This window comes from Neolamprologus brichardi, chromosome 7 (assembly GCF_056152115.1).
Source record: "Neolamprologus brichardi isolate AB-2024 chromosome 7, ASM5615211v1, whole genome shotgun sequence".
NCBI classification, from domain to species: domain Eukaryota; kingdom Metazoa; phylum Chordata; class Actinopteri; order Cichliformes; family Cichlidae; genus Neolamprologus; species Neolamprologus brichardi.
The window spans coordinates 13,487,182-13,514,710 of NC_142110.1; the positions used below are offsets into that span (position 1 = coordinate 13,487,182).

Consider the following 27,529-nt stretch of genomic DNA (forward strand, 5'->3'; position numbering starts at 1 on the left):
TGTAAACTGATCCCCCTTTTTCCATCTTATTTTTTGTTTTAAAGTAATTAAAACATAACATTTAGAAGCCTTGTGAAATGTATGGCAGATTTATATATCCACGGGTGTTCCTAATAAAGTGGTAAATGAGTGCAGCAGTCTTCAGTGTGTTTTTAATCTCAGGAGAATAGCTTTGCAGTCACTGGAGTTTCGTACAGGCTGTGATTACGCTGGCTTTTCATTTCTTTCCTTCTTTTTTTTTTCTTTATTGGTTCATGCACAGCGGCCTCTGGCGGCCAAATGACGGACGCGCATGCGAGGGCGTGTGCAAAAAAGGCTCGTCAGAGGCAGACGTCACGCGGCTACCGGAGGAGGCGTGGCTTGGTTCTGCTGCAGCGGAGAGAAACATGACATGGGGATGAGCGAGAGAGAGGGAGTGAGTGACACAGCCTGATAGGAATAAACGGCTCGTCAGAGGTCTGGACTCCAAACGCTATGATGGGGAGCCATGACTGAAGGCAGAACGGTAAGAGACACGGATGGTTTCATCTTCTTTTACATGTACGTCTATGCTATATTTCGCACACACGGCGCGACACGTAGATTCGTGGCTCATTTGGTAGTGAGCACAAAAGGCTGCCACTGCAGGCAGGTGCACCTGCCTTTATGGGAGTACGTGCCTCGATGCATTCAACTTCAGCTCCTGTGCGAATACCTTTAATTTTCTTTGGACGAAGACAAACGCACCGAGGCCACAGATTTCCTCGACGGTCTGGGATGCTGTAAACATGGACCTCAATGCTTAGTCACAGACCTTTGTGATGTAGCAATATAATATAGGCTTCATCCGAGGCAGCTGGGTATATATTTTGCAGCCTAGCCTTAAATAATTTTTTTTAACTAACATAAAATAAAATAAATATCCTATTAGGTTTATGAGACTGTGAAACCGTGAAGGTTATAATATGTATATTTTCTGAGTATTCCAGACATGGGATATTAATCATTCCAATGTTTTTTTTTTCTTTTTTCTTTTGGAGGGCCAGGTGGCTTTACATGGAGATGGTGGTAAAATGCATAACGGCTGGTTGTTTTATATTAAATCACAGCAATCTCACTTTCAGCTGAAGCCAAACAATAAGTGCAAACACCACTGCCTCTTTCATTCTGGTGCCTGTATGCTTCTCTTATTGTTGGCCTGGTTGACAAAACCTACCAGCTCTGCCTGCCTGTAAAGATAGTGAGGCCACTGATTCATTGCTGTGGTATTTTTAAAACACATTCACGTCCTCTGACAAAGACCTACATAATAACACCTCTTCTATCACTAATTATATTTGAGCTAGTTGCAACGCTGGTGTAATAAACACCACATAAATATGCAAGATTAGATTTCCGATCAAGTCAACTTTGCTGTCTTAACTTTGCCTCCTAGTCAGGTCTTTACTGCCGGGTTTTAAATTGTTTGCTTAGGTTTGTGAGTCGGGCAGCTGACGGCAGGCGGGTGTGATTTGGAGATAGCTTGAATAGTCGAGGGTAGAGCTACAAAGCTTGGGCCCGTGGCTGCAAGACCAGGCCAGGCCAGGCCAATGCCAGCTCCGTGGAGGGCTTCGGTGCAGCAGGGCACTGGGGAGAGGGCACTTGGCACCTGATCAGTTACCACAGTGAATTCTGTTCCTGTCAGTGGCATTTATCTACAGAAAAGCAGAGCAGAGATGACGGCTGTTGTTGAACTCAGTTGGGCTTTCATGTCACCGAGGCAGTGCCGCTTTATCAAACTGCTCTTCGGCTGATACAGAATGACACCTCCTTGCAAACATCGGTGCCAGTTCCACTACCTACTCGAAAACCTCAGCAGAGAAATTCCCTTCACAACGCATCACTGTGGAAAAAAACCCAACAACATTAGATGCTTAATAAATGCAACATTTCAGATATTCAGCATTTTACATTCATGCATATTTTGCATCAGAAACAAGTTCAAATTAAAGTGTTTCTACACTGGTATTAATGTACACAATCAAAAAATATAGATGGGAAGAAGAATCCATCTCCGTGCCTGATGCCCCAACGTTTAGTGCTTTAGAGGAGATGAAATGAGTCAAGTGCCCATGGTAATCATGGCCAATCACTGACTGCGTAGCTCTGAAGTGGGGCCTGTTCTTCAGACGTCTCTACAGGTGGGGAGGCAGTGTTAAGTGGTCTGTCTGCAGGCAGAGGGAGGTCAGCTAGAGGCCAAAGATGCAGGCAGAGGGGCTTCTTTCACACATCAGCATAGCAGGAAGTGGTTAGCTTTCCAGCCACTGCGCTCTGGTCCAGTGTGAGGCCTTTTTTCTTGAGGCCCTAATTCAGCACACTGTTGAATTTGCGTATGAATGAAAATATGACGTGTACCTCCAAATTACAGATCACCTGTCTCATAAAGCTCCAATAAATCCCTACACAAGTATTTCCTTTCATACTGCGGTAAAGGCTTCATTCACAGAAGTGTTGTAATAAGATTATTGTGGAAATCCTTTATTGTAGTTTCTATATTTGTCCACGTTTACTAGAAAGGGCTTGTGTTTTACAGTTTCGAGTTTTTGATGTCTGAATAACTTTAGAGCTACGTATAAGCTTGCAACCAAAATCCAAAGGGGAGCCACGCAACCTTAAGATCCCTTAAAAATTATGCCGTGACGAAGCGCTGACATTTTTGTGTCGTTTTTGTTTAAAGTGATAAGCTGAGACACATGCCAATCAAGCAAACACTCCCACAAAGATGGCCCTCTTTCACCTTTTATGTTGTCGAAATGAATCATTTGTCAGTCGATTAACAGGAACGGCATCCACAAGCCACGTTTAAATGAAAAGCATTTAAATTCAGAGAATTTCCTTTTAATGTCGAATAATGTTTAATACAGTCAGCTTTCCGTGAGTGACTTAAGGTATTTTCCCCATTGTCTTCACTTTTTAATCTGATGTTTAATTTAGAAAATAACCTCTGAAACTCACTCTATTTCCTTTTATTAGCCACTTAAGAAACAACTTCTTGAATCTACCAGGTTTCAACAGATGGTTCGATATGACGTTTGTTCAAACGCAACCTGTAAGAAAGAGGGCTCAGCTGAGACAGGGGGCAACAGGAACTGGATTTTAGGCTGTAGCAAGGAGATGTATGCGTGTGAACACGTTTGTGTCTGCTCCTCCTGCACCTAATTGCATTTGTGTTGCTTGGCTTGTCTGGTGCTGAGTCTGGGAGCAGGGTGCTGCTGGAGACGTCTGCCATTGAAACATTCCCCCCTCAAGGCCTAGTGGGCACAGCCATCCCCTGTCTTGCCTCGAATCAGCAGGGGAGCAGTTTCTAAATCAAACAGAACACTGTTGCACAGGATACCCTTGGTGACTCAATTTAGATTCATGCAGGCCCACAGCGTAGGTCATTTCCATTCATTCCGAGAAATAGGTCAGGCTTCTTTTTCTCCTGCAAATTCCAGCTGTATTTGGTAGAAACTCTGTGTTTCTCCATTTTGTCACATATTAAAAGGCAAACGCACTCACGGGTACGGGTAGAGAGAAGCAGCCGTGCTGTATTTGACTGTAGTCTTCACGTCATTCATTTTCTTAAGTAGAGAAAGAAAACGCTACGCTGTCTATCACTGTCACTGCCCTGTCTTTTCCTCTTTTCTTGTTAAGCCAAAGAATATATCATTGAATGTTTGATGAAACCCATTCGCGGACCAATCAGGAGCCAGTTCAAAAATGTCTGAGAGTAATCGACTGTGTCAGGAATAACTTTAGTTTTTGTTTACTTATGAACGTTTTCGCTGAACATGTTGATGTCCCCCTACATTTATAGTCACATAGCTGCAGATACTATACATTCATAATTTCACAAGAATCTGTGGTGGGAGGTGTGCTTTGATCATTTCCCTGCAGCTGGTTTCCTCCCACCAGCTTTTGGTGCATCTTTTTACATACTCTAGCTGCGTGGTCTTGGCTCCATGTGAGGTCACAGTACGTGTAGGCTGGGGTCACGGAGCATTTTTTTAAAAGATGGTTTAATTGTTTCTCGTACAAAGAAGGAGTAGTGCTTCAATTTGTGCAGTTTATTTGAATTCAATGATACTTTTGAAAATACCGTGCTCGCTTTAGCCAGTTTGACAACACTAACTGCTGTGTTGCGTAAGTTTTAGTGTCTTATGATTGTAATCCTCAAGGTTTCCTGGCAAATTGAACAGCTGGCTCTTGTAACCAGCCATTTGGATGTGGGGGACGTGGCTAGCCTAGCTGTAGGGAGTTGGTAAAAGGCCAAACAACCAAAATAGCAAGATTTAAGGTGAACTTATGATCTCCACTGGTGATTCCCTAATAACTGTGTTCTGAGAAGAGACAAACTTTTAACTGGAAACAGAATTTAAAGGATCTTCTGCGTATGCTTTGGTGGCAGATACAACAGGGCATTCAGAGGTCCTGCTCGCTCTGTGATAATAGGTTGGTATGGGTTCGATAACATGCAGAGAGTTAGGAACACATTAGGAAAATGTGGTGTACAGATTAATGGGAAATATAGGGAAAATCTGAGCCTTTGAACCCAAATAGTTAATCAATTAAAGGGATTTGGTGGCTCTCTTATGTTGTGGGGGCATTTTGCTTGCATGATTTGGGTCCCCTTTTTCTTTAAAGGGAAGAGTCACCGCACTTTTTTTCTATTCGCTTTCATCCTGTGACAAAACATTTCTATCCAGATCATAATTCTGATGGTCACCAAATAATAAGCGAATCTTTAGAAGAATGGTAGATTTCCACAAATGTTATGGATCAGATCAAACAAGGGGTATTTTGAAATTGTTTCCTTGGGCATCCCTCTTCATCTCGTTTGGCTAGTAAACCTAATTGTCTCTTAAACTGCACTCGAGTTTACTTGAGTGATATATATTCATTTAATACCAAGATTATGTTCTGTTACGATTAGTTATTTGAATACTTTTTCAGCATCTTTGCATATTAAAACTTAACTGTCCTGTTAGGGTTCCTTATATTGGACAGAGGCTGTTTAGGAAGGGCTTAGCAAAGGAGAGTATAAAGGTACAAATGCTCCCTAGGGGTTTGTATACCTGACATTTTTTATTTTGAATACTATATTAAGGATAAGGTTATGTGATACTGCCCTCTCCACCTACGTGAGTGTACATGCACAGCCATGCATGCACCCTCCCACACAATCAATCCAAAAGTGATGAAACTCTGTACAATGTTGGTATTGTGTGATGTAGATTTTGATATATAACAGGTGTCAGAATATCTTTTTATCTGTTTCCCTTCTTGTTCGAATGACCATGAAATTTCTTATTTGCCTATGTAGTGTATTGTTTTAATAATAGATTATATTGTTACAAAGACATCTGTCAAACAGGGATTTTTGTAGGTGATTGGGTAGGAGCATCTTCAAAACAGCAGCTCTCCCTATCCAAATGTGCACAAAAAAGGAGAGCCAGTGGTGACAGTGTCAAGGGTGTTAAAGGCTGACTGATCCTTTTAGGGGAGGAGAGGGCTGGGTTTGCACTCCAATTTCACAGAAGAGTTACTGTCTTGCAAATAGCTGAAGACTTAATACTAATGAAAGCTGTCAAAATATACAGAGAACTTCATAAGGGCCTTTGTAAGTGCAGGCTGCTATACGTGCCCATCTTGACCTGTCTGTTGCCAAAATAATCTACAATGGGCCTGAATATCCAAACTATGCCACTGAGCGATGGCAACCGGCGGCTCAGTCTGATGAGTTCTGTGTTGTTTTTTACAGTTACGTCCATAATTTGTCAGACAGAGACACAGTTTTTGCAGTTTTACCTCTGTACACCACCACAGTGGATTTTAAATCAAGTAATCAAGTGGTTTCTCAAAAGGGTTGCATTAACTGTTTAGGAATTAATTCAACATTAATTGTAAAGCATACTGTAATGTAATTTTAATCATAAAGACTGCTTTTAATACTTGAAAGTATTTTGCAGTTAATGACTCCCTGAAGTTTAGAACCCATGAAGAACAATTGCATTCCTCCCTTGATGAGCTCTGCCAGACCTTTCGATGCTGGGGAGCCCAGCTGTCTTGGGGCGAGAGGCAGGGTACATCCTGGACAGGTCGCAGTTTGAATCAATTTCAGATATTAAATCTCCTTTATTTATCATGCAAGAATGAAATTAACAGGCTTCATGTAGCCATGATGCTGCAGACTGTGTATAAAAATCACTTTAATTACTAAACATTTAACAAAATCCTCGTAAAACCTTTTAAATTGATGCCATCATTGGTACCATCACTTCAATCACATATTGGCTTTGCTCCTGTGGTGATGTACAGACGAAAAACTGCAAAGAACTGTCTTTGTCCAAGGAATTATGGACCAAACTACATCATGTGGATATCTGGGTGCAGTGTTACTGTTTACTCTGGGAGTAAATGGCAGAAGGATGCACATTAGGGGGAAAAAGCAAACTGGGAGAAGCAGTATGAAGCTTTAGGTAATGTTCTCCTGGGAAATCTTTCATCCTTGCATTCGTCACATATGGCAACAGTATTCCCTGATAGCAGTGGCCCAAAATAGTTTTTGTTGTGGACTTGGTTTCCAGGTTTCAGTGTAATCATCTGTGGGATGTGTTGGATCTGGTCTGTGAATTCAACATAGACTGCAACATGGATTTGCCTCTAACGTCTCAGTGCCCAGTACAACAGGACATCTTCAGAGGACACGTTCAGTCCATTCATCAAAGGGTAAAAGCAGCACAAGGGCGCCCTGCACTGTATTGTTCTCCCGATTTCTCATGGTACCAAGATGAAATCATGGAAATAATCAGGCTAGCAAGATATTTTGAAGTACTGCATATCCTCTTTCCATAACTGTGTGGTCGTTCTGAAATTCAAAGAGTGAATTGAAGGGACATCATTCGAACCTACTTTATAAATTTTTTGGTCATAGACAAGTAAAGTAACAGTGTAGTTGGATAATCTGCAGGAGATGAAAAGCTTATAAACCCATCGTACAAGAGATCCTCAAGAACTGAGAGTACTCAAAGACTTGCAGGCCTTTGAGCTTATGAGAATAGTGAAAGCAAGCACTAACAGAGGACACTCTCCCTCAGCAGAAACTCAAACAGGAAACACCAGCTGGCTTCACTTATCTCACGTGGCATCAGAAGATTCATCATATTCAGACAACAAGCATTTCTATATATCTAATCTGTGCATATCTTACCCTACGTGCTTGAAACACTCTCTGCAAGACTTTAGTATACCTGACGTAGGTTGCTAAGTACTATTTATATCCACGATATGCAAGTTTTTTGTTTGCCTTTGTTTGGCTTTTTTCTTCAAATCAACAAAAGTCAAGTTCCTGCTTTGGAAGTGCTTCAGTCTGTAGTCGCAGCTGTCTGCTTGTGGCATTCTTTCTAAAAGGAACCAGTTGGGAAAAGAGGTATTGGCCGCTGCAGCAGGAAGGCTGAAGGGACTGACATTTTAAGGGGTGATGATCTTGTTCTGTGCCCCTCAGCAACCAGCTCTTTGTTTGGGTGCACGCTGTACACACAGCTGAGCTGTGTTCAGCTCTGCCAGAACCAGAAATTTAATTTCACTCCACAGTCATGTGAAAAGGAAAGTCTTTATAAGACTCTGTATGACTTTATCAGTCTCTTAATTCTTGTGAAGGAATTTTGGTCCACTCGTCTTTACAACATTGCTTCAGTTCATTGAGGTTTGTGGATGTTCATTTATGCAGAGCTTTGTTGAGGTCCTGCCACAGCCTTTCAGTCAGGTTGAGGTTTGGACTTTTGGACATTGCAACATCTTTATTTTTTTCTTTTTCAGCCATTGTGTTATAGATTTGCTGCTGCAATTGTGATCATTGTCTTGTTGCACAAACTAGTTTTGGCCAATTTTTAGTTTTAGCAATCACGTGACCTCATATTTGACTCTAGAATACTCATCGTAGTCAAATCAATGACTGCTAGATTCCCAGGTCATATAGCAGCAAAATAAACCCAAAACATCACCTGTTGACCACTGTGGTTGACAGTTTATATGAGGTGTTAGCTCTGACGTGCTGATTTTCTGTTTCATTTGGTCTCTTCTGTCAAGCAGATGCTGTTCTTTCTTGTCTAATCTAAGCTGTGCTGGCGTGTTCCTTTTCTTTTCTTTTTTTCTAATTGTACTGCCTTGAACTTTAACATTTAAGATGCCATCTGAGGCCTGTAGAGTTTTAAGATCTACCTCTTGGGGTTTGTTTGCAGTTTCTCTGAGCATTACACAGTCTGACCTTGGGGTGTATTTGCTGGGAACATTGTTGCATTGTGTCAACGCACATCTAAATGCTCCACACTAATAAACTGCCAAAACTTATGCTTTTATAGAGGTGCTCACACTTGCTGATGATCATTTAATCAAGTGCATTTGATTAACAGCACCGGGCTGCTCCTTACCCCGTTGAAGTACACCCCCGAGGGTGTACTTAAATTTTTAACAGGACTCCAAAATGATGTATGAGGTGCGAACTCTTGTTTTTGTCTCTGTAAATAATCCAAAACAAGCATAAAGCAGAAAAGTTGTTTGTAAACTTTAATAAAGCCTGATAATAGGTTGGTTTTTTTGGGGTTTTTTACCTTTTAACTGGTGTTATACGATCAAGGTCCCTCAGGTACTGTAAACAGCACATTATCCATGTTGTGGAATGCATCATTAATCACAATTTACCTCAAATAATAATAATGTGATAATACATTTTAGCGCTAATTGACAAAATCTCTTCACTACATAAATTTGCTGTGGTGGCGGTATGCAGCGCAGTAATGAAATGCAAAGTGACATTATTGCTTCTGGCAGCATCTTTCTCACAGCAGCTAACAGTAATCTGTGCAGAGGTGTGCTTTTTTTGAAGTTTAAAGTATGAGAGAAGAACAAAAGGTAACGGTATGAGTGTACACTGTACGCCACTTCATTATAGACACTGTCAAGAGGTCAAGAAATTTTGCCTTGCATTATACAAAAGCAATTAGGGTTTGATGTAAAACAGAGTGCATCGTTCCACATTGTCAGCTTACCCTCTTCCTCCATATTCTTGTCCATGGAAGTGCTTCTCAGCAGTTGCTTTCTCTGAGTGTGGGGATGCTCTCAAATCCCTGCAAAGACGTGTCATCTGTTGGTTTTTCTGATGGCAGGGTAAGTCCCGCTACTGAATAAAGTATTATGGAGGGGCAAGCAGGGACACAGCACACTCCCAGATGCTGATTGGAGAGGGAGAGACAGACATGGCGGGTGCTCGCAAAAATCAAAATGATTTACCTTGATGAGCTGACACGTGGTCAAGACGTCTGCTGTCCAGTGCACTGATTGAAACACAGCATGCATTCCACAGTCCACCTATTATACTGTCTAGATGATGGGATATAGGCATTTAAACCAAACAGGGACCTTGAAAAATGAAACCAATGTAGAAGTGAGAAAAAAACTGCAGTTCTTTATAAAGCCACTTGAGGCAGTGTCCGTGTTCAGAGATTCAAATGGTTTTGGTCTCTATTGCTAATTTCTCCCTTCATAACATCTGCATCAAATATTAGTATTATTCTTTTTTAACCCACATGTTTGGATTTTGTTAAGGTTTTAAGTTGTGGCCACTTGAATTGACATGCTTTGACATTTGCTTTGACACGGGCCTGATGGTTTTTCAGGCATTGTTGGTTTTTGCAGTGTTTTCTTCTTCTTTTTTTTAAAAAAAAAAAAAAAATCGCATTAACTGTCTAAATAATACGGCCTGCTGCATGGAACAGCACATCGAAGAAGTCATCGGTCCAGTTTTGGTGAGTGGCTGCTTTAGCACGGATTAGCAGGCATCTGTGTTTGCGCATTGGAGTCATACAGTTTATTTATGCAGTTTTCTAACAAATTTGTCCTCATTCGTTGATAGATCTCATCAAAAATACAGTAACTTCTAGCTCCAGGAAATTACGATGACGATGGCCATAAAGCTCACCTGATGCCCATCTTTTATCTACAGTCTGTGATGTGAAGGAGCATGCACACACTCCTGAAGCACGTATGCAGTCACCACAATTGCAAGGTTGTTATTATAGCTGCAATTAAGGAGGGACAGAGATTGAGTCTGGCTAACTGATATAAAGTCTGAATAGCAAGTGGCACTTCCACCACTCTGCACTGAAATTCGCTAATTGAATTTTGTGCTCTCAAGCAAGGACAGTGAAAGTGCTTAGTGTTTAGCTTGGCAAGACATTATAATATCCCATTACATGCATTTCCCATGCTAGGAATGTGTGCATTGTAATTTTGAAGCATGCTAATGGACTGCGTTGATTATTTGGTACCGATGCAAGGTGGAAATGAACTGTTTTCCTGGAGCTGTGCTCATTTGTTTCTCCGACATATAATTACCCCGAGTTAAATGTTTTTCCATTACTGTATTTTGCCAGTCTGTGCATTTATGTATTGGCTTCATCAATAATAGCTGTTGCTGTTGTTGTTTGCTTTTGCTGTTTTCATCTTGTAGTATATTAAAATGTCTGAGCTGTGTCCATTGTTGCAAAAATAACGGGCTTGTTTTTGTGTTTCTCTCAGACCATAACTGAGAGGGTGGCTTGACATTTTGCTGTGCACAGGCATGTGAATAAGTACTGGGTTAGAATGAATGCCATCCTTTATTAGCTGTCTTCTGTGTTTTGGCAGCCCTTTGTGGAAGCACTTGCTCCGTTAGCTTTGAGATTGGTAAACACGCCGAGGGAACACTGAGTGAACATGCCACAGTGTTCCACACAAACAGGAAAACGTGTGCATATTTTGCATTCACACACACTCATGAACTCCAGAGAGGGGGATCATAGGGTGTTTATCTACCAGTGTTGAGCGCAGCAGTTTGGGCCTGTCGGTTCCTGAAACTGCTAACTGCAGCTCAGCTCACACGCTGGTGATGAAGCCACAGTTGGCTTAAGGAAGCCGTTTCTGCGAGCCAGAATATAAGATTTTATTCCCTGCTTGCCTTGAAGAATCCAAAATATTCCATCCACTAGCGGAGGGATTGTACACTTCGAAGGCTGATTTGATTCAATTTGTGTTTAAACAACGAGCCCACATCTTCCATCCAACCGTGATGCATGGGTCTCATGCCACTGTTTTATAAACCAGGCTCAGGTTTTAGGTTTCAGATGTTCTGCTGACACTGAACTAGTATACTGATGGGAAACTATATAGTGAACAGGTTGTTTATGAGCAGAATGCGCTGAGTCAGCCTCTGTGATTGCATCGTTATTTATTTATGAATGTCATTTTCTTTGCAACAGTAACAAATGTTTATCGACCAAAAATCTTTGTTTGAGCCAATCAGTCAGTTTTCTTTAACAAGAAGACACATCGCACAATGAGCAATCAGCAGAAAAGCAAAAATCAGATCAGAAGAAATTGTAAATCAAAGTTGATCATTTATATGTACATTTATAAAGAGAAAAGAAAAGGAAAAACAGTCTCCTCTCATGCTGGCGTTGGGTTGAAGACTGACACCAGATGTTCTGCCATTGGCAAGTTTAGCAGTAGATTGTCACCATGTCACACCAAGTCTTTATAAAAAGGTTTCATCCACCATCATCAGACTAAAAATGTTGAATTCTTTTTGTATTAGGTGGAAACCAATGTTAAGGCGATGAACTTTGTCATAGCTAGCTGAAGGCTGGTGATGTGTGACCTGGTGCCATAAATCAACTTCTAAGAGGAGAATGTATCAGATGTACTGCTACTGGCTTGTCAGTACTGGCCAACAGGGCTGACTACAGTGACCCTGAAACTGGTAGCTGATGGATCGGTGATAGGTCCCTGTCACACATGGCTAAAGGAAGTGAGTATTTCCCAACTGATTCTGGAGTGGTTGCTGGAAATAGCTATGAAACTGTTTGCTAAAGCACCAGTCACGCAAGCTCAGAGAACAGTCAGGGATCCCCCTGGTAACCACTGCTCATTGGGGAAAGCATGGATTCCAATTGCTAAGTGATTCCTAGAGGTTGCTTGGTTGCCCCAGTGACAGCCAGCAACCACTGGCCAACTGGATGGAGAATACACATTTTTCCTACCAACCAGAGCATGTCAGTAGGTTACTGATTGCTCTTTCGGCCTATGAGACTGAGGCCTTAGATAGCTAGCTAATGATAGCTTAGTTGCAAACACCATTGCTTTGACAGTGAAGAATTACTTGTCTTTACCTCAATATTGACACGTCCACATGAAAACTACATGTAAATGTGCTTTTGTAGTTGATGCATGAATATAAGTGCAGGATTGTAGGTAGTGCATAATTAAGATCTCATAAATCTAGCACCTTTACAGGTATCCCTATAGCAAAGCCGAGCCCCTCCTGCAGCCTCCTTTGAGTGCACCCTGGGTTGTTTTCTGTGTCTTTGCCCCCTCACTCTCTCTCTCACTTTCCTTTATGAGCTAGATTGTCTTACGGAAAAAAAGACAAAAGGACCAAAAAATATTCTAGCACTTTTATTTTGGGAAGTTACCACAGCAATATTATAGTGTTTAGCCCAAATTTTGCACTAGTGAGGAGCAACTATGCAGAAGCGCTGCAGAGGTGGGCCGACGGTCGACTAGGACAACGCCTGGCGTGCTCTCGATTCCTCTCTCTGTGAGGTTACAAACTCTTTTGTTTGCACTTTCGGCATCTGCTGTTTCGGGAAAGTTAGCAGATGCCAAATGTGCAAACAAAAGTACCAGTGACGTTAATTCTAATGACTTTAGACCTCAGGATCCTAAGATGGATAACGTTATTAGGGTAAAGCAACAGTGCACAGATAGTAACTCAGTCGGTAAAATAGAGAGTGTTAGGTGCTGACACAAACGTGACGGAGAAGAGGGAAAGAGCAGAGCTGGTGAGAAAGTAGGTGAAAAACATTGCTCAGACACTTTGCTCTCTTAACTTTGGCTGTTTATGGAAAACATGCCTTAATCCTACCTTCTTTCTAATGGTTTGGCCTTAACTCCCTTGATCCGTGTCTTCAGTAAATATTTTCCTGATGAGTTTAATGTCTAGTTTTAAGCTGTACCAACGTGATGGTCATTTTATTAATTAAGATCCCAAGAGTGAGAAGTGGATAAGGTACGGTGGGCTTCAGGACAGGTCTACGTTGTGACTGACAAGTTTCTACTCTGAGAAAATCTGCACTCTTACAGTGTGATCCATCTCTCATTCATCATGTCAAGCATAAAAACTACACATACGCACACACGAATATTTACATGCACACACATGAAGTCCAAATCATACAGAAGACAAGGCATAAGCTTGTGTGGTGCAGACTAGGGCTGCCACGATTAGTTGGGTCGGGTGTATCCTTCGTGGCCCAACCTATCCCAGAATTCATAGCGTGGCTCAGCCAATTCCAGTTTCCAACAATGGCGGCAGCTACTTAGTTTTAATATAACTCTTTCTGGGTCACAAAATAAACTTTTAAGATATTTTAAGGCGAGAATGTAGCTATGTAAACTTTAAATGTTGGCTCAATTTATCAAGACACCACATATTTGCAAAAGTGCTCTGACGTTTTCGGAGATGTCTGTTACCCACCAGCTCGGTAGCTAGTCGGGGGTTCACGGCTCACTAGAGCCGGTGAGAACACTGAACTCCCGGCACATTGTTTTCAAACCTCCCACCGTCTTTCGCTACTCAGGTTAAACATGACATATGAGTCACTTAGATAACTTAAAAATGTTATTGTTTGGCTTTTTTCAGTGTTTTATTTGTTCCTGAGTAAATCGGTTGGGCTGAGATTAAAGTTATAGTTTTTACACCGCTGAATAAACGTCAAGCAGAAAACTGATTAAACAGAAATGTGAAATGATCGAGAATTTACTCCAATGTCCTGTTATATATTAGGGAGCAAGGAGCAGACGGCTGAGTGTATTAAACTCCACCGAGACAATCTACAAATTTAATAACACGTTTAATAAACTATCATCTTGTCTTTATTTTCAGTTAGTTAGTAGTTAGCACATACCTTAAACACTTCAAGCTGTAAGCTAATGATAGTTATATAAGAGCAGATTCATGCTGGTGCAATAAACTGTACGTTTTACGTCCCATGGATGCATGATCTGATTAGTCGACTAATCGCAAAAATAATCGGTGCCTAGTCGACTATCAAAATAATCGTTTGTGGCAGCCCTACCGTAGACCCATGCACGCTCAGACACAACTATGTGACAAGTGTTGATCTGTGTGGAGGTGTGATGTGAAATTATGGCTTTGCAGTTTTAACTAACTTGTGAATCTCAAAAGGATGATATTGATATAATGCATCAATGGGGAAATTTGATCATTTTAATTAAAAAGATTGGAATCTTTTCCCCCTTTTTTGGTTTTCTAGTAGGTGGCAATGAACTGAGAAGGCAAAACTGGTTGTTTCTCATAGCTAGCTGAAGGCTGGTGATGTGTGACATGGCGCCGTGAATCACCTTCTCAGAGGAGAATGTTTCAGATCAGCCCAATCAGATCAAACCAAGCTAGATTTGGAGTATGGAGAGGTAATGAAAGACATGCCAGTCTTCCTGCTGAGCCAGAGTGCCATCAGATAATTTGGATACTGATGTTTATATGTTGTTTTAAAGAGCAAAATTTGTTAAAACATGCACCAAACCTGGACTTTGTGTGCGTGTGTGTGTTTTCTGTCTTCTTCTGAGAGATAAACATAAAATCTTAATATTTAATATTTGAAATTAATGGGAAATTGACAGCTTTGTGCTACAATTCTGCCGAGGGCACAGTATTTTCTGTTGTAATACAAAACTGTGTAGTTCTCTTCAATGTAGTTTCACCTGATGCTAAATTATTTCTTTGGATGTAATAATAAGCAGCTTATAAAAATTACTGACATTCATCTAGTGTCACTGGTAGGTACTGGATTGTGAAATCAGAGCGTTACAAAGGTTTCTTTCTTTTTACCACTTATATACACAATTTTTTCCAGTGACAATGCCATCAATGGACCAAAATAGAGTATTTCTTGCGTAATGTGTATTTTTTTGTTCCCTCCTCTGAATAGTATACCGTATGTGTGTTTGCTCTCCTCTGATTAGAAGCAGTGCTTGGTGGTTGTGGAAAGCATGCTGTAAGGAGGAGGCAATCAAAATCCAAAGTGGAAGCAGACAGGGCATTTTTATGGCCATGTAACCCATGAACATACTGAAAATTAATGAAATCTAACAGTTTGCAAAGCGTGTAACCAATTGGTTGTGTAATCTGACAGCTACATTAAATCACATTTGCAAAAGCTGGAAATCTAAATCAAAACAGGGGCAGGCTTTTGAAAATCCTGTTTGAGAGCATAACTGCACATGCATGCACTGCTGCTGACCTCATATAGGGTTTGCTGCCTGGCTATTTTCCAGTTATGGAGCAGATGCAGTGCAAAGAGTAGAGTGTGAGTGTTTGTACAGTATGTTCACCTCCCACCTACTGTGTATCAGCCTTGCACGTGGGCGATCAGCGCTCACTATGGAGACAATTATCTCAGCTATAACTCATCCTCTCGCTGTAAAATGGCTACATACACATGCACATCATGGAAAGAAAAGAGGCCGGTGGCACATTTTCACATAATGGCGTAATTTATGGAAAATGACATCTTTAATAGATGACAAATAATCTGTGTGGAACAAATTGCGTTGAATTGATTTTTCCTGTCCATTTAACTATTCGCAAAGAGTGAGCTGCACTTTTTCCTTAGGTGTTTTTTTTTTTTTTTTTTAGATTCACTCACAGTTACCTAACTTCACACATTTTAATCACCCAATACGCAGTGTTGAACATATCAACGGAAGTAGTGGGTGGGACCCCGAGTGTGAGTATTAGCTTAGTGTTGAGGTAAAAAAATAAGTTCAAAAATAATGCCGCATTTCTTAAAAGGTTCATTAAAATTCAGTGGCTATAAGGGCCGTTAAGTAAAGGATTCACGCAGGTAGCTTTATTTACTGGTGGTGTATAGTTCGATAAATCATCTTAAATGCCACCCAATAAAAAGCATCTTTGGTATTTCAGTTATAAACATTAGGAACGAATTACTCTCTGTAGGGTGGATCCGTCAACTCGCCTTTTATTTCAATTTAAGTTGTTGTCTATCAAAACTTGTAACTGAGCTAAACTCTATATCTAATTAATTTTGTTTTGTAAATGCAGTTAAAATGCACACTTTGACTCTATTCTGTTATTTGTGTATCTGTCTGCTACTCGAAAGTTAAGGGAGAGTGAACACAAACACTTAAGTTAAAATGAGATAGTGGCGGTTGCAAGACCGCACTTTTTTTTTTTTCACTTCTAGCCTGCAAGTAGAAGTGTTCAGACCACAACATCAAAGTTACAGAACATACAGCTTGCAGCAAGCGAGTTTCTCTCTGAGACAGATATATAGAGTACTGGCATAAAAGGGTACTTATTAGCAGGCGTCGAAAGTTCAGCATGTACTCAACATATATTGGAACTGATGAGCTTCTTTTGGAAACTATGAAAATTATTTTTTTTAACCTCTCAGTAGTTTTAGAAACGAAAGACGTATTCTGGACATGAATTAACAGCTATAATAATACTGTAAAATATTATTGCATATTATTAAAATAAAGCTTTCTAAGGTTACCAGGCTAACCCTAGTTCTCTGAAATTCAAGTGAGATTTTTTTTTTTATCTATGGGAAGCACCTTCTGTGATTGGTCATGCCATACGACGCTTCCCATAGTCAGATGTGAAAGAGAAGAACATCTACTTAGACAAAAATGATTTTTTTTCCTGTCAGTGTCACCAATCCACCAGTGAAAGAATTATAAACAAAGGAAAGCTGGAGCTGAGGCGGCAAAGCATTTCACCATTCATTCCTCGTAAGACTGATGGCCTGTTTGTGGGCTCCTAATACCTAAGTGTTTTTTAGCAACTCCAAATTTTAACACTTACATTTTGAACTATTAATCGTAAATGGCAGATGAACCCCTCTGGAGTGCACTAGATTGGAGAGGTGGTAATTCATTTGGTCAAAAGTGTGCACTTTTATTGAAAGTTAGTCAGGATCCAGCATGAACCTTTGAGAGTGACTGTTAACAAGTCTAATATACACTGTCTGTGAAGGTTCGCAGTCATCCAGGTTATTGGATTTATTTATTTCTTTATTGTTTAAAGAAAACATCTGGACTTCTTTAAGTTGCTTGATGATGCTTCACCTTCTTCAGTTCTAAGGTTAAATGGTAGAGTCCCAGATATAAGCCCTATGGGAGTGTCCCCCCCAAGAGAGAAATAGACCCGCTAACAATCCTCTAACTAATCACACGAGCCAAGGTGTGAAAACGGGTGTAGGTCACAATCACCCAAGGTTTCAGGTGTTCACCTGAAACATTGTGAAACCTAGCCCCACCCTATCATGTGATTTCCTGATGTCAAAAGGCCCAGGATGTGAGTGGGCGTTAAGGCATCTGGGAAGGGATCTCAAAACTTGATTATAGATGGCAGACAGTTGGTGTCATAAGCCACCGCCTCTGTTCAAAGAGGGTCGTTCACAGTGGACATAGATGGCTCCTTTGACTCCTCTTTTCAAACCATATACACTGAGCAAAATAAGTATTGAACACGCCACCAATTTTCTAAGCAAATGTATTTCTAAAGGTGCTACTGGCATGAAGTTCTCAACAGATGTTGGTAACAACCCATCAAATTCACACATGCAAAGAAATCAAACCTGGAGGGCAGCCATAGATGGCCAGTTAAGGTATGTGTAACAATGAGAAATGACAAAGGAAAAATGCATGAATAAAGGGTGATGCAAAAAGGTACAGGAAGTCATGATACCAGCTCAGATCTGTGGTTTGATGGTCTGATTTCTATGCTTGAGTGGAGTCGATGGGTTGTTATCAACATCTGGTGAGAATTTAATGTCAATAGCACATTTAGAAATATATTTACTTAGAAAATTTGTGACATATTCAATACCTGTCTTAAATGCTGTAATTCCATATAACCTGAGGTCAACGTGCCTTTTATTAAAAATTCAAGTTCAAACTAAAAGTGAGGATTGTCTCAGATTTCAAGGTAATGTAGAGTACTCCTGCCAAATTTTGAGTTTGTACAAATAAACAAGATACATGGAGTTTATAAACCTTTCTTCTGTTGATGTGAATAATGCATGACACTGAAGGATATTTTAGTAGCACTTAGCTTTCACACTAACTCCTCAGCACTTCACGGTGCTGTGCTGAAAGGGTGGAGAGAGGCGTTGGTTGGTGTGACCCATTGGAGGATAGCGTAATAGTCACTGCTGTATTTGAACTGGGACTTATTGCTTACTGTCCTCTCACTTCTTGTGTACATATGCTATATTGCCTAATCACACATCTGCAACCCAACACTAAACTGCTAATGTTGGGAGGGTAACATCAGCATGCCTGTGTACCAAGCTGCTTAACTAAACTCCACAGATACAACACACAGGGAAACATCTGTGGTGATTAGAGGTAATTCAGAGGAAAATACTAGAAATTCACTCTTGAAAGGTGAAGCACAAACTACTTGGACAGGCCATGTGTCAGATAATTCCATTAAAAATGCTCCCAAGGGCACCAACACCATCGACAGAGGTCCAGTTCACTGACTTTAATTAGTGCAAGTAAAGCCAGGACGCCTGTCAATCAAAGCAACCACGCCTCTTACTCCAGTATCCAGAAGTATGCGTTACATTGGGCATTTTAATTTGTTTGGTTTGTTTGTTTGGCAGTTGACTCACTTTTAGACTCAGCCTCAAGTTTTTGGCACTCATGTTGGCTTTATCTTTCAGCCCTGGAAGTTGCTGCTAGGCGTTCACACACAGCTCTCTTGGGTGTTGTCTATAAAAGTTCAGGGCACATGCAGTGCATATGAAAAAGAATCAGATGCCACTCAAGCATTGATTAAGTCGCTAGAGATTTGTTTAAGTGAATTAATTTGTAGCCGTTGTTCACCTGTTATTCCAGTCAAACCTTGTTAACTAATTAGTGTTGTGATAGGCGTTAGTAAGTGAGAGTGACAGAAAGTGGATCATTACTCTTAGCAAATGGGTCCCATTTGTAGCTAGACTTAAGGTTCATAAGTGGGCAGCGCATGGCACTTTTAAGGATGCTGGGTCAGCTGTCCGAAGCACAAGCATCACAAGTAAAGTAAATACAAAATTAAATCACATTTTAGTCACAGAGAGGTGGAAAAGCAACTTTATCACAAACCACATTTGTAAAATGAAAATAGCAAGACCCCAAATCAACAAAAGTATGGTCTAGTTGTGGTCTTGGAAAATGAGTAGTGGTCTCTAAACCACTTCACCACTCTTGCAAAATGATTTATGTATTCATTTATTTGCCTTCTCTGGCGTTGGCCACCTGCTTCAAATCCACTCCACCTTGACAAGAGAGAAGTAGCACTCCAGTCATCAGAGACGTGTACAGGTTTGCGTCTTTGTGGAGATGCATTCATTTTGCAGCATGGTAATGAACCTAAAAACCCCTTTGTGAGCAGTACTTGAAAACCAAGAAGTGCTGATTGTCACAGAGTTTGCTCCACAGACTTGCCAACTGAAGCTTTTTTTGGATGCTAATGTTCAGTGGTTTTTTTTGTGTGTTTCAGGATTCTCTTCTTTGCATCCCCAGTGTCTTCCTTTCCTCTGCTGCCTCTGAAGTCATGGATTAGCCCACCGTCTGGTCCTGGCAGTTCTGTGGGTCATCAGATGGCTTCTCAACAACCCTCAGCGAAAATACAGAATGTATGTTTCACCACCTAGAGAGAGAAAGTTGCATCACATCATCAATGTTGTCACATTCAGCTGGTAGATGACAATAATAACATTGGCTGGATATGGCTGTCATAGACACCCACTTTGTCAAAAACACATCAGTGAGCAGCACTTCTGCAGTGGGCATCTTGTTTCCTTGAGTGATGGGCATGGGTACTATAGTTGATTTCACTTCCAGCCTTCTCTGTGTGACGTCCATTCACATGTTTCACAGAGTAAAAACCTCACCATCAAAACTGTAAATAACAGAACAGTTATGCATGTTATATGTCACTACCTTGAGCCAGCTTTCTTTTGATAGGCTGCCTCTTGCATACAGAAGGTTTAAACAAGCAGGTGGGTGGGGCTTCTGTGTTCTTAGCAAGAACTGTGCCTGAGATCATTGTATAAGGAATATTATCTCTCTGACACTGTGGGATTACCTATCCAGTGCTGACCACAGTATTTGAAACTTTGGCCATGTTTAACATGATTATCCACCACTGTAATGCTAAATCTATGGAAGAAAATAAGAAACGGCGTGTAAGATCCACTTTAAAGTGGAAGTAGTGTTTTACTGTTTCATGGCAGTTGATCAAGCTGGAGATAACTTGACCGCTTTGATGTGTACAATGTCACAATAGGGCACATTTTATACACTTATGGTAAGACGTGTACACAGAACGCTTAACAGAAAAGTGTTGGAAGTGATGTGCTTTCTGCTTCTGCAAAAAGGCGAGGGTCTCCTCAGGTCAGAGTCAGACATATATGGTCATCACAAAGTGTACACAAAGCTCTGCATTAACTTTTGTGTAGCTTCGGTTTTTTGTTATGCGAGCACAGATCTCCACAGGTTTGGAGGTTTTCAGGGAAGTACCGTCCAAGTACTACCTCTACTACAAGTCCCATTTTTTACAGTTTATATAACGATATAAATCAAAGTAAAGTAAAGAGAAAAAAAAACCTGTTTAACAACAGCAGCGAAATGATTGTACTTGTATTTACCTTCCAAAACTGCTTACTCCTGAATTTACACTGATCTATATCTGGATATTACAGTTTGAAGGAAACGTTACTGGTCAGTTTTCCAAAGTAGTTCATCCATATTCTACAAAAATGACCCTGAGAGGTACAGAAGTTGCATTTGAGTTTCAGTCCTTTTGCTGCATTTGTCAACTTGCCTTCACATTTTGCAGAAGTGTGAAAAAGCCAACAGAGTTGGTGACTAACAGGAAGCTAGATAGACCTATAGTTATTATGGCCCACATGTTTTTACATCAAGTAGAAAAGCATACATTTGGGTGTTTGACTCATAATTACCTCCCACAGGGAAAATGACCTCAGTAGTGCTGCTCTTATGGGAAAAGATGAGACCCTGGCTTCTAAAGAATCCGCTCTCTCTCATTCCTTCTCCACCGTTCGTCAAAGATTTTTCCTTTGCAAAGCGTTATTGATACCCTGATAGGCAGCCTATTAATCCATATTGAGCCCTTAGAGTGTAATTACGCACACAATTGGTGCCTCTTAAGTCCTCAAAGAAGATAAATATCTCACAGACTGCGTTCAAGTGGGATTCATGGCTGAAATAAAAAGTTTGCCTGTTGGTTATAAAAAAGAAAATGTCCAATTTCAAGTACGTAAAAAGCCAAAATTCTAAACGTTGGCTCATAGCTTTATTATAAATGTTCACAGTCGAACACTGTAAATGTTGCATTTCCTGTTTCTCTCGGTACAATAATCTACATTCAACACAATGCACACTAAGTAGGTCAGCTAAACTAAAGCTTAAGTGCAGCTTTAACTCATTAATAATGCATATGACAAAGACTGAAGTTGTTGGGTCTTGAAGAATGATTTTTCCAAATCTAATGCCAACAATCAAAAAGCACTCAAGTTATATTCTTTTATGTCTCGTGCCTTTAATTTCCATGTGCTGATAATACTGACTGAGGGGACACTTTGAAATAAAACATTTTCTGTAGTGCTCAGCAAACGATGCCACGATATTCCGCTGTCCCTCGTTATGCTTTTTGATTATTTCACTGGTTTTCTTTAACCTCGGAAGTGGGAGTGTCTGCCGGCCCACAAAGCTTATCTGAACCCTGATGGAAAGTCCAGTCCATGTGGCGCACTTGGAGCTAGCGCTTCAGTCCTGCTTGCCTCTCTCATGCGTGGGCAGAGTATCTGGATGGCTCTCACTCCTCTTAAGGTCAAAGTTTCACATCTGAACTGTTCTCCAACCTCTGGTCAGTACACAGAGGCCTGCTGTCGGAGCTCCAGCCTGTAGGTGTTTGTTTCTTCACTGACAATGCTCTGAGCTCAGCTTCCCCGTCACCCACACAGAAGAAAGGGGAATGAAAGCTATGCGTGGACTCATTCATTCCATAGACCGAGGGAGTGAGTTTGCGTGCGCAGTTGTTATTTATGACCTAACAAGGCAATGTTTGTTGATGATTAGAGCTCGGGTGTTATTGCCATGATGTAAAAATCCCATCACACTAAATAACATCACACTGAATCACACAACTACACTAATAGTCAAAGGCATCCTTCCTCTGTCTACATCAATAATATCCGTATATTGATGTGTTCAGATACTGGATCATACCCAAAGACCACAGGTTGACACTCAGTGGCAGGAAGAAGCTCAGTGTTGTTATGTTCATGGGCAGTTGGCCAGATTCTTTGGGCACAAGCAGGTGAGTCCTGGTTGTGGTTTTCATATTGCATCTGTGATGCTGGTTATTATGTTGTGACTGTTAGAAGAGGCTGGGAGGAGTGCTGCGAGTTGAGTGCTCTTCACATTACTATGAACTATGCTCTATAAAGCATTGCACACCAGTACAAGCTGGCTTGGGCTGCTGGCTAGGATTAAAACGAGGCAGCGGGGCAGTCTCTTCTCAAAGGGGTTAGTGAGGAATCCGTTTTTAAAGGTGTGGCCGATGCTGTTGAACAGTGTGTTTAAAACCTGCTTGTGTTTTTCTTTGCCTTTTTTTTTCCATATTCCACCTCAGATGAGAACGTGAAGGCTGGCGTCCACCAAGGCCACCGCTGCACCTTGGGCAGCACACACACATGATCACATGACTCTGGACATGGACGCGGTCCTGTCAGACTTTGTTCGGTCCACCGGGGCAGAACCAGGTCTGGCAAGAGACCTGCTGGAAGGTAAGAGATGACTACGCGCTCTTTTCTTGCGAAATCGAAATATTTATATGTATTGTTTTGATCGGCTGCTCCCAGTTATGCCATGAGCAGAGAAGAGGAAATAAGCGGAACGGAAAATAAAGAAAACAGAAGACGGGCGGAGAGGAGAGGGGCCTGCGTCGGAGAGCAAGCTTGCTGATTTAGAGGCCAGTGTGACAGTTTTACGAGGGCGCTCCCCAGAGAAAGCTTTGTGCCCATTCATTGGAACTCATTGAGGAGCACAGTGTTACTGGCACTTGTATAGCTTGGGTGCAGCTCCAAAAAAAAAAGAAGGACAGCAAAGTGCACACGGCCTCAGAAAGCTGATTTATAGCTGGTTGAATCAGCTTCAGTAGATATATATGTTGCGCGTTTCTACTCTTCGTTCGTCCACAGGAAATTCTGTGATTTCATCTAATTTAGCATAAAGCGAAGCACGCTGAACCATAAGTGCAAACGCATTCTTGTCTGCTTTACAGGAATAAATGCGTGCACCACAGTAATCAGGCATCCATTAGGGTGATGAAATCCTCGTGGAGTGCTGGCAGCACGCGTGTGTCCTGGAATTTTTTTTTTTTTGTCTGGGTGTATATAGTACATCCAGTTTCATCTCTTCGGATGAAGAGTGAGAGTTTTGAGCGTCCGATTCTCTGCTACTGTCAGTGTTTTTTCCTGATTCTGGTTTGGCACTTAACCTCGGTGGACTACACGTGACACTCACAGACACCAAACAAGACAGTGCACTCAGACAAGGCAGACAAGAGCCTGGATGAGCTGTTTCAGTATTGTGCTTTGGTCTGATGTTGTCTTAGCTTTAGAGGCTTGAATCAAACAGCTGCTCTGTGACCCTGCGGTCTGAATCAAGTTGGTGTGAAGAGACAGAGAAACATGACAGAGCACATGTGGTGCTTCCCCCTAGAGGCCTGTTTAAGTACTGAATCTACACTGTTGAATTGGTTTGGGGCCTTTATTGTATTCAGATTGGGATGTACGTTCATACTGCATGAATTTATTTGGGTTTTTGTTTTGTTTTTTTTGCAGACGACAGGCATTATAATTGAAAGCGTTGAAACAGTGCTTTCCAAACCAAAGTTAATAGCAGGCTAATGTGGAAGCTTTTAAAGACTGAGTGGCTGTGCAGCTGGACCAAAAGTTGTATTCCTGTATTTGTGTAGCTCAAGATACCGAGATCTATAGAGCGAAATAAGCTTTGCATTGATTGATGTGAGAGACAGCGATTAGTGGTGTCGGTTCTCATATCCAGACGCTTCGCAATCATCGTGTCTGGAAGTCAGCAAGAGAGGACAACTTCCTGCAGGTCGTTTTTTACAAAGGGATTCCATTAATGGACTCTGACTCACGAACATGCTCCGATTACACGAAGACACACCCGTGGGTTTTGAAATGACTGGTTTGCAGAGAGTTCCTATGGCATTGTTAAAAAATATCACACTGTGGTATAATAAGACTGAGACTTGACTCGTGTCTTTAAAGCCTTGAGGGGATTTCTGTTAGAGAGACAGCACCCAGAGGAGACAACTGTGTCTCTGCATGTGTTGCCAGTATGCGTGTGGGTCTCTTTGTGGGTCCCTCCTTGCACATCAGGATATTGCTGTCATAATGTTAATGGATCTGCTTCCCTTCACTGTCTTTATAACCTCAATATCCAAGTCTGTATTTTACGTGAAGCAGCGTGTTTTCCTCGGGCAAAAGCACTGTGTGACTTTGCTCCATATGGATGTTGTATCGTTATAACTGAAGCTCATTCTTTAAAAATTTCAAGATATGGGAATTTGTTGGAATTTATCTGTGCTAAATGATTTATGTGGCTTATCTGCAGCATACTCAGCAGCTTTTTGCATTCTGTCCCAGGGTTTCCCTTTACTTCCCACAATAGGTAGCATAGGTAGCGTTTTTACCATGAGATAACCCTGTTTACTGTAAGCTGTAGTTAAGAGTGTCTTGTTGTGAATGTTGGCTCTTTTTTTTTCTTTGAGAAAAGCCTTTTTTAAAAAATAAAAAATGTGTGTGTGTGTGTGTCCTCCAGGTAAAAACTGGGACCTCAGTGCTGCTCTAAATGACTACGAGGAGCTCAGACAGGTCCACACTGCCAACCTGCCGCAGGTCTTTAACGAGGGCCGCTATTACAAACAGCCAGAGACGCGTGACACGCCCACCCATGTCAGCAAGATCGACAGACCGTGTGCACAGAAGCAGGAGGACAATGCACAAGGTAGCCAGGCCACCTTGTGACCATCGCCAAGATCCAAAGAAATCTTTTTCTTTCATCTTTCAGTTTGCTTTCCGCTTGTCCCTTCACTTTTCATTTGTCTGTCATTTTCAGAGAAGCGTCTCTCGCGTGGAATCTCCCATGCCAGCTCTGCTATCGTCTCCCTGGCACGGTTGCAGGTGGCTAGTGAGTGTACCAGCGAGCAGTTCCCTCTTGAGATGCCCATTTACACATTCCAGCTACCGGACCTCAGCGTCTACAGCGAAGACTTTAGGAGCTTCATAGAAAGAGATCTGATAGAGCAGTCAACCATGATGGCTTTGGAGCAGGCTGGTGAGTACTGTAGGATGTTATACATTCACTTAAAGTCCTTCTGCTCCTACTGATATGGGATACGTGCTTTTCCCCATATTCTCAGTTTAGTGAGAATAAAATGTTCGTCTAACAAAGCAGTAGCAGTGAGAAAATGCTCTGAAAGTCAGTGAAGCAGACAGAGGTAGAGGGCTAGACTGAAATTAAGACAGAGAGACTGAGCAAATCAGAGTAGCAGCATCATCTGGAAGGGAGATGACAACAGCTAATTCAAAGCATCCGGGACCCCAAAGGATTCATATCCCAGTCGACGCTTTGAACTACGGAGAGAAACTAGTTAGAGAAGTTTCCAATCTTCCTGCAGACTTTTCCACACCAGGACTGCAGAGACTGTAAAACCTCCTAAATTTGATTCTGTTCAAGGTCTGCGAACACTCAGCCAGAGAAATATTGGGTCAATTAACCGTTAACACATAAATAGGACAGAATCAGTCTCTTTATAGTTAAATATTTAGATAAACACAAGATTTATCTGACCTCTTGTGAAAAAGTGAAGGATTTACTGCTGCAAATTTACTCTAAACTTTAGAAATCGCAGACTGTGGGTACCAAAGCTTAGCCACTACTATAAAGTGCATATCTCTGCAATTAGGAAAAGGTACAGTAAAGTACAACCAGTTGTGAATTAGCCTTTCTTCATGGGTGGTTGATTCTCAGCCGTAATATTCCATGTGCAGGGCACATGTATTACTCTTTGATGTAACGTCATAAAAAGCGCTGATAAGTCTAGCTAGTCCAACTTTCTAGACAATTAACGAATATTTATTGTGAGAAATAAAATCAGGAGCTGCAAATCGAGAAAACATCTGCATTCTGAGCCCATCCACACTGAGGGGTAAATCATTCAGACGCTCTTCTGTGTTTAACGTTGTTAAATAAATGATGCAGTCAGATCACCCCGGCTCAGAGCAGTGCGGCTAGCTGCAGTAAAGCATTGTGTGGTGCTCAGGGCTGTGAAACAGTCGTCTCTCCCTCAGGGATGCAAGCACGGCTATGATGAAGTGGAAAGCTGTAGATACTGTAAAAGTTGGGCTGAGGAGGAACTTGTTTTAGGGAGACGTGCTGGTTTTGAAACAAATTGTGCTTGTTGGAAAAACTGTGTGTTTTCTTGCCTCTGTGATGTAATTAATAAGTGTATTTTCTGACATCCTCATGTTGCTCTCGCTGTTGTGCGCAGGTCGTCTGAACTGGTGGTCTACAATGTGCACCAGCTGCAAGAAGCTGCTCCCTCTGGCCACCACAGGGGATGGGAACTGCCTCCTGCATGCTGCCTCGTTGGGTGAGTTATTCACTATTCATAATTTACGCTTGAATCAAAAACCCGGTAATAATGGAGCGCTTCTCTAAGCATCAGCTGTGCGAGCTGGTGTCATGTCTATCTAAAAACCATGTCAGTGCTGCAGAGCAGCTGCTGAATATAAGAAATAGTCTGCGAAAGATGGAACTGGAGAAAGCCAAGGAAGCAAGGAAGGGAAGGAGGAAAGTGACCTATACACTGCAGGAGACTTTCAGCCGTAGGGCTTAAGAGACAACGCCATATTCAGGTATCTGCTGAAAGAGGTGGTTGACTCCTCAGTGTGAGGACTGCTAGCAGCACAGGGTTAGGCGCACTGGAGTTAATGCAATCTACTGTGTCTGTCAGACAACTGAGGCTGTTTGAGGAGTGATGAAGGACATTTTTAATAAAAAGCCATGGTCACCTCTGAATGATTTATCAACATAATCTTGTTTTGTATGTAATGGCCATATTGTTTCATCTCCTCCGTCCTACCATTCAACAACATGTCATGTGTGTGCATTTATCAGGGATGTGGGGCTTCCATGACAGAGACCTGATGCTGAGGAAGTCTCTGTACACCATGATGAAGAGCGGAGCGGAGAGAGACGCTCTGAAGAGGAGATGGAGGTGGCAGCAGACGCAACAGAACAAGGAGGTAGGGAGAGCGCATCCTCTTTCATTAATGACATA

The 27,529-nt window shown here is 41.5% G+C and overlaps 1 protein-coding gene across 2 annotated transcripts in view; it reads left to right on the plus strand.

The window, feature by feature from the left end:
• Window positions 1–360: 360 nt before the first annotated feature.
• The window catches only part of otud7a (OTU deubiquitinase 7A), a 43,243-nt gene continuing 16,074 nt past the window's right edge, over window positions 361–27,529 (plus strand). Inside the window, exons 1-7 of one of the 2 annotated variants that reach the window (XM_006789308.3) lie at window positions 361–505; window positions 19,628–19,763; window positions 22,787–22,940; window positions 25,006–25,191; window positions 25,303–25,521; window positions 26,738–26,839; window positions 27,367–27,494. In XM_006789308.3, the coding sequence (XP_006789371.1) occupies window positions 22,856–22,940; window positions 25,006–25,191; window positions 25,303–25,521; window positions 26,738–26,839; window positions 27,367–27,494 (720 nt within the window). In that variant the 5' untranslated portion in view covers window positions 361–505; window positions 19,628–19,763; window positions 22,787–22,855. The remainder of the gene's footprint in view (window positions 506–19,627; window positions 19,764–22,786; window positions 22,941–25,005; window positions 25,192–25,302; window positions 25,522–26,737; window positions 26,840–27,366; window positions 27,495–27,529) is intronic. The other variant, XM_006789309.3, reaches the window with a different exon arrangement.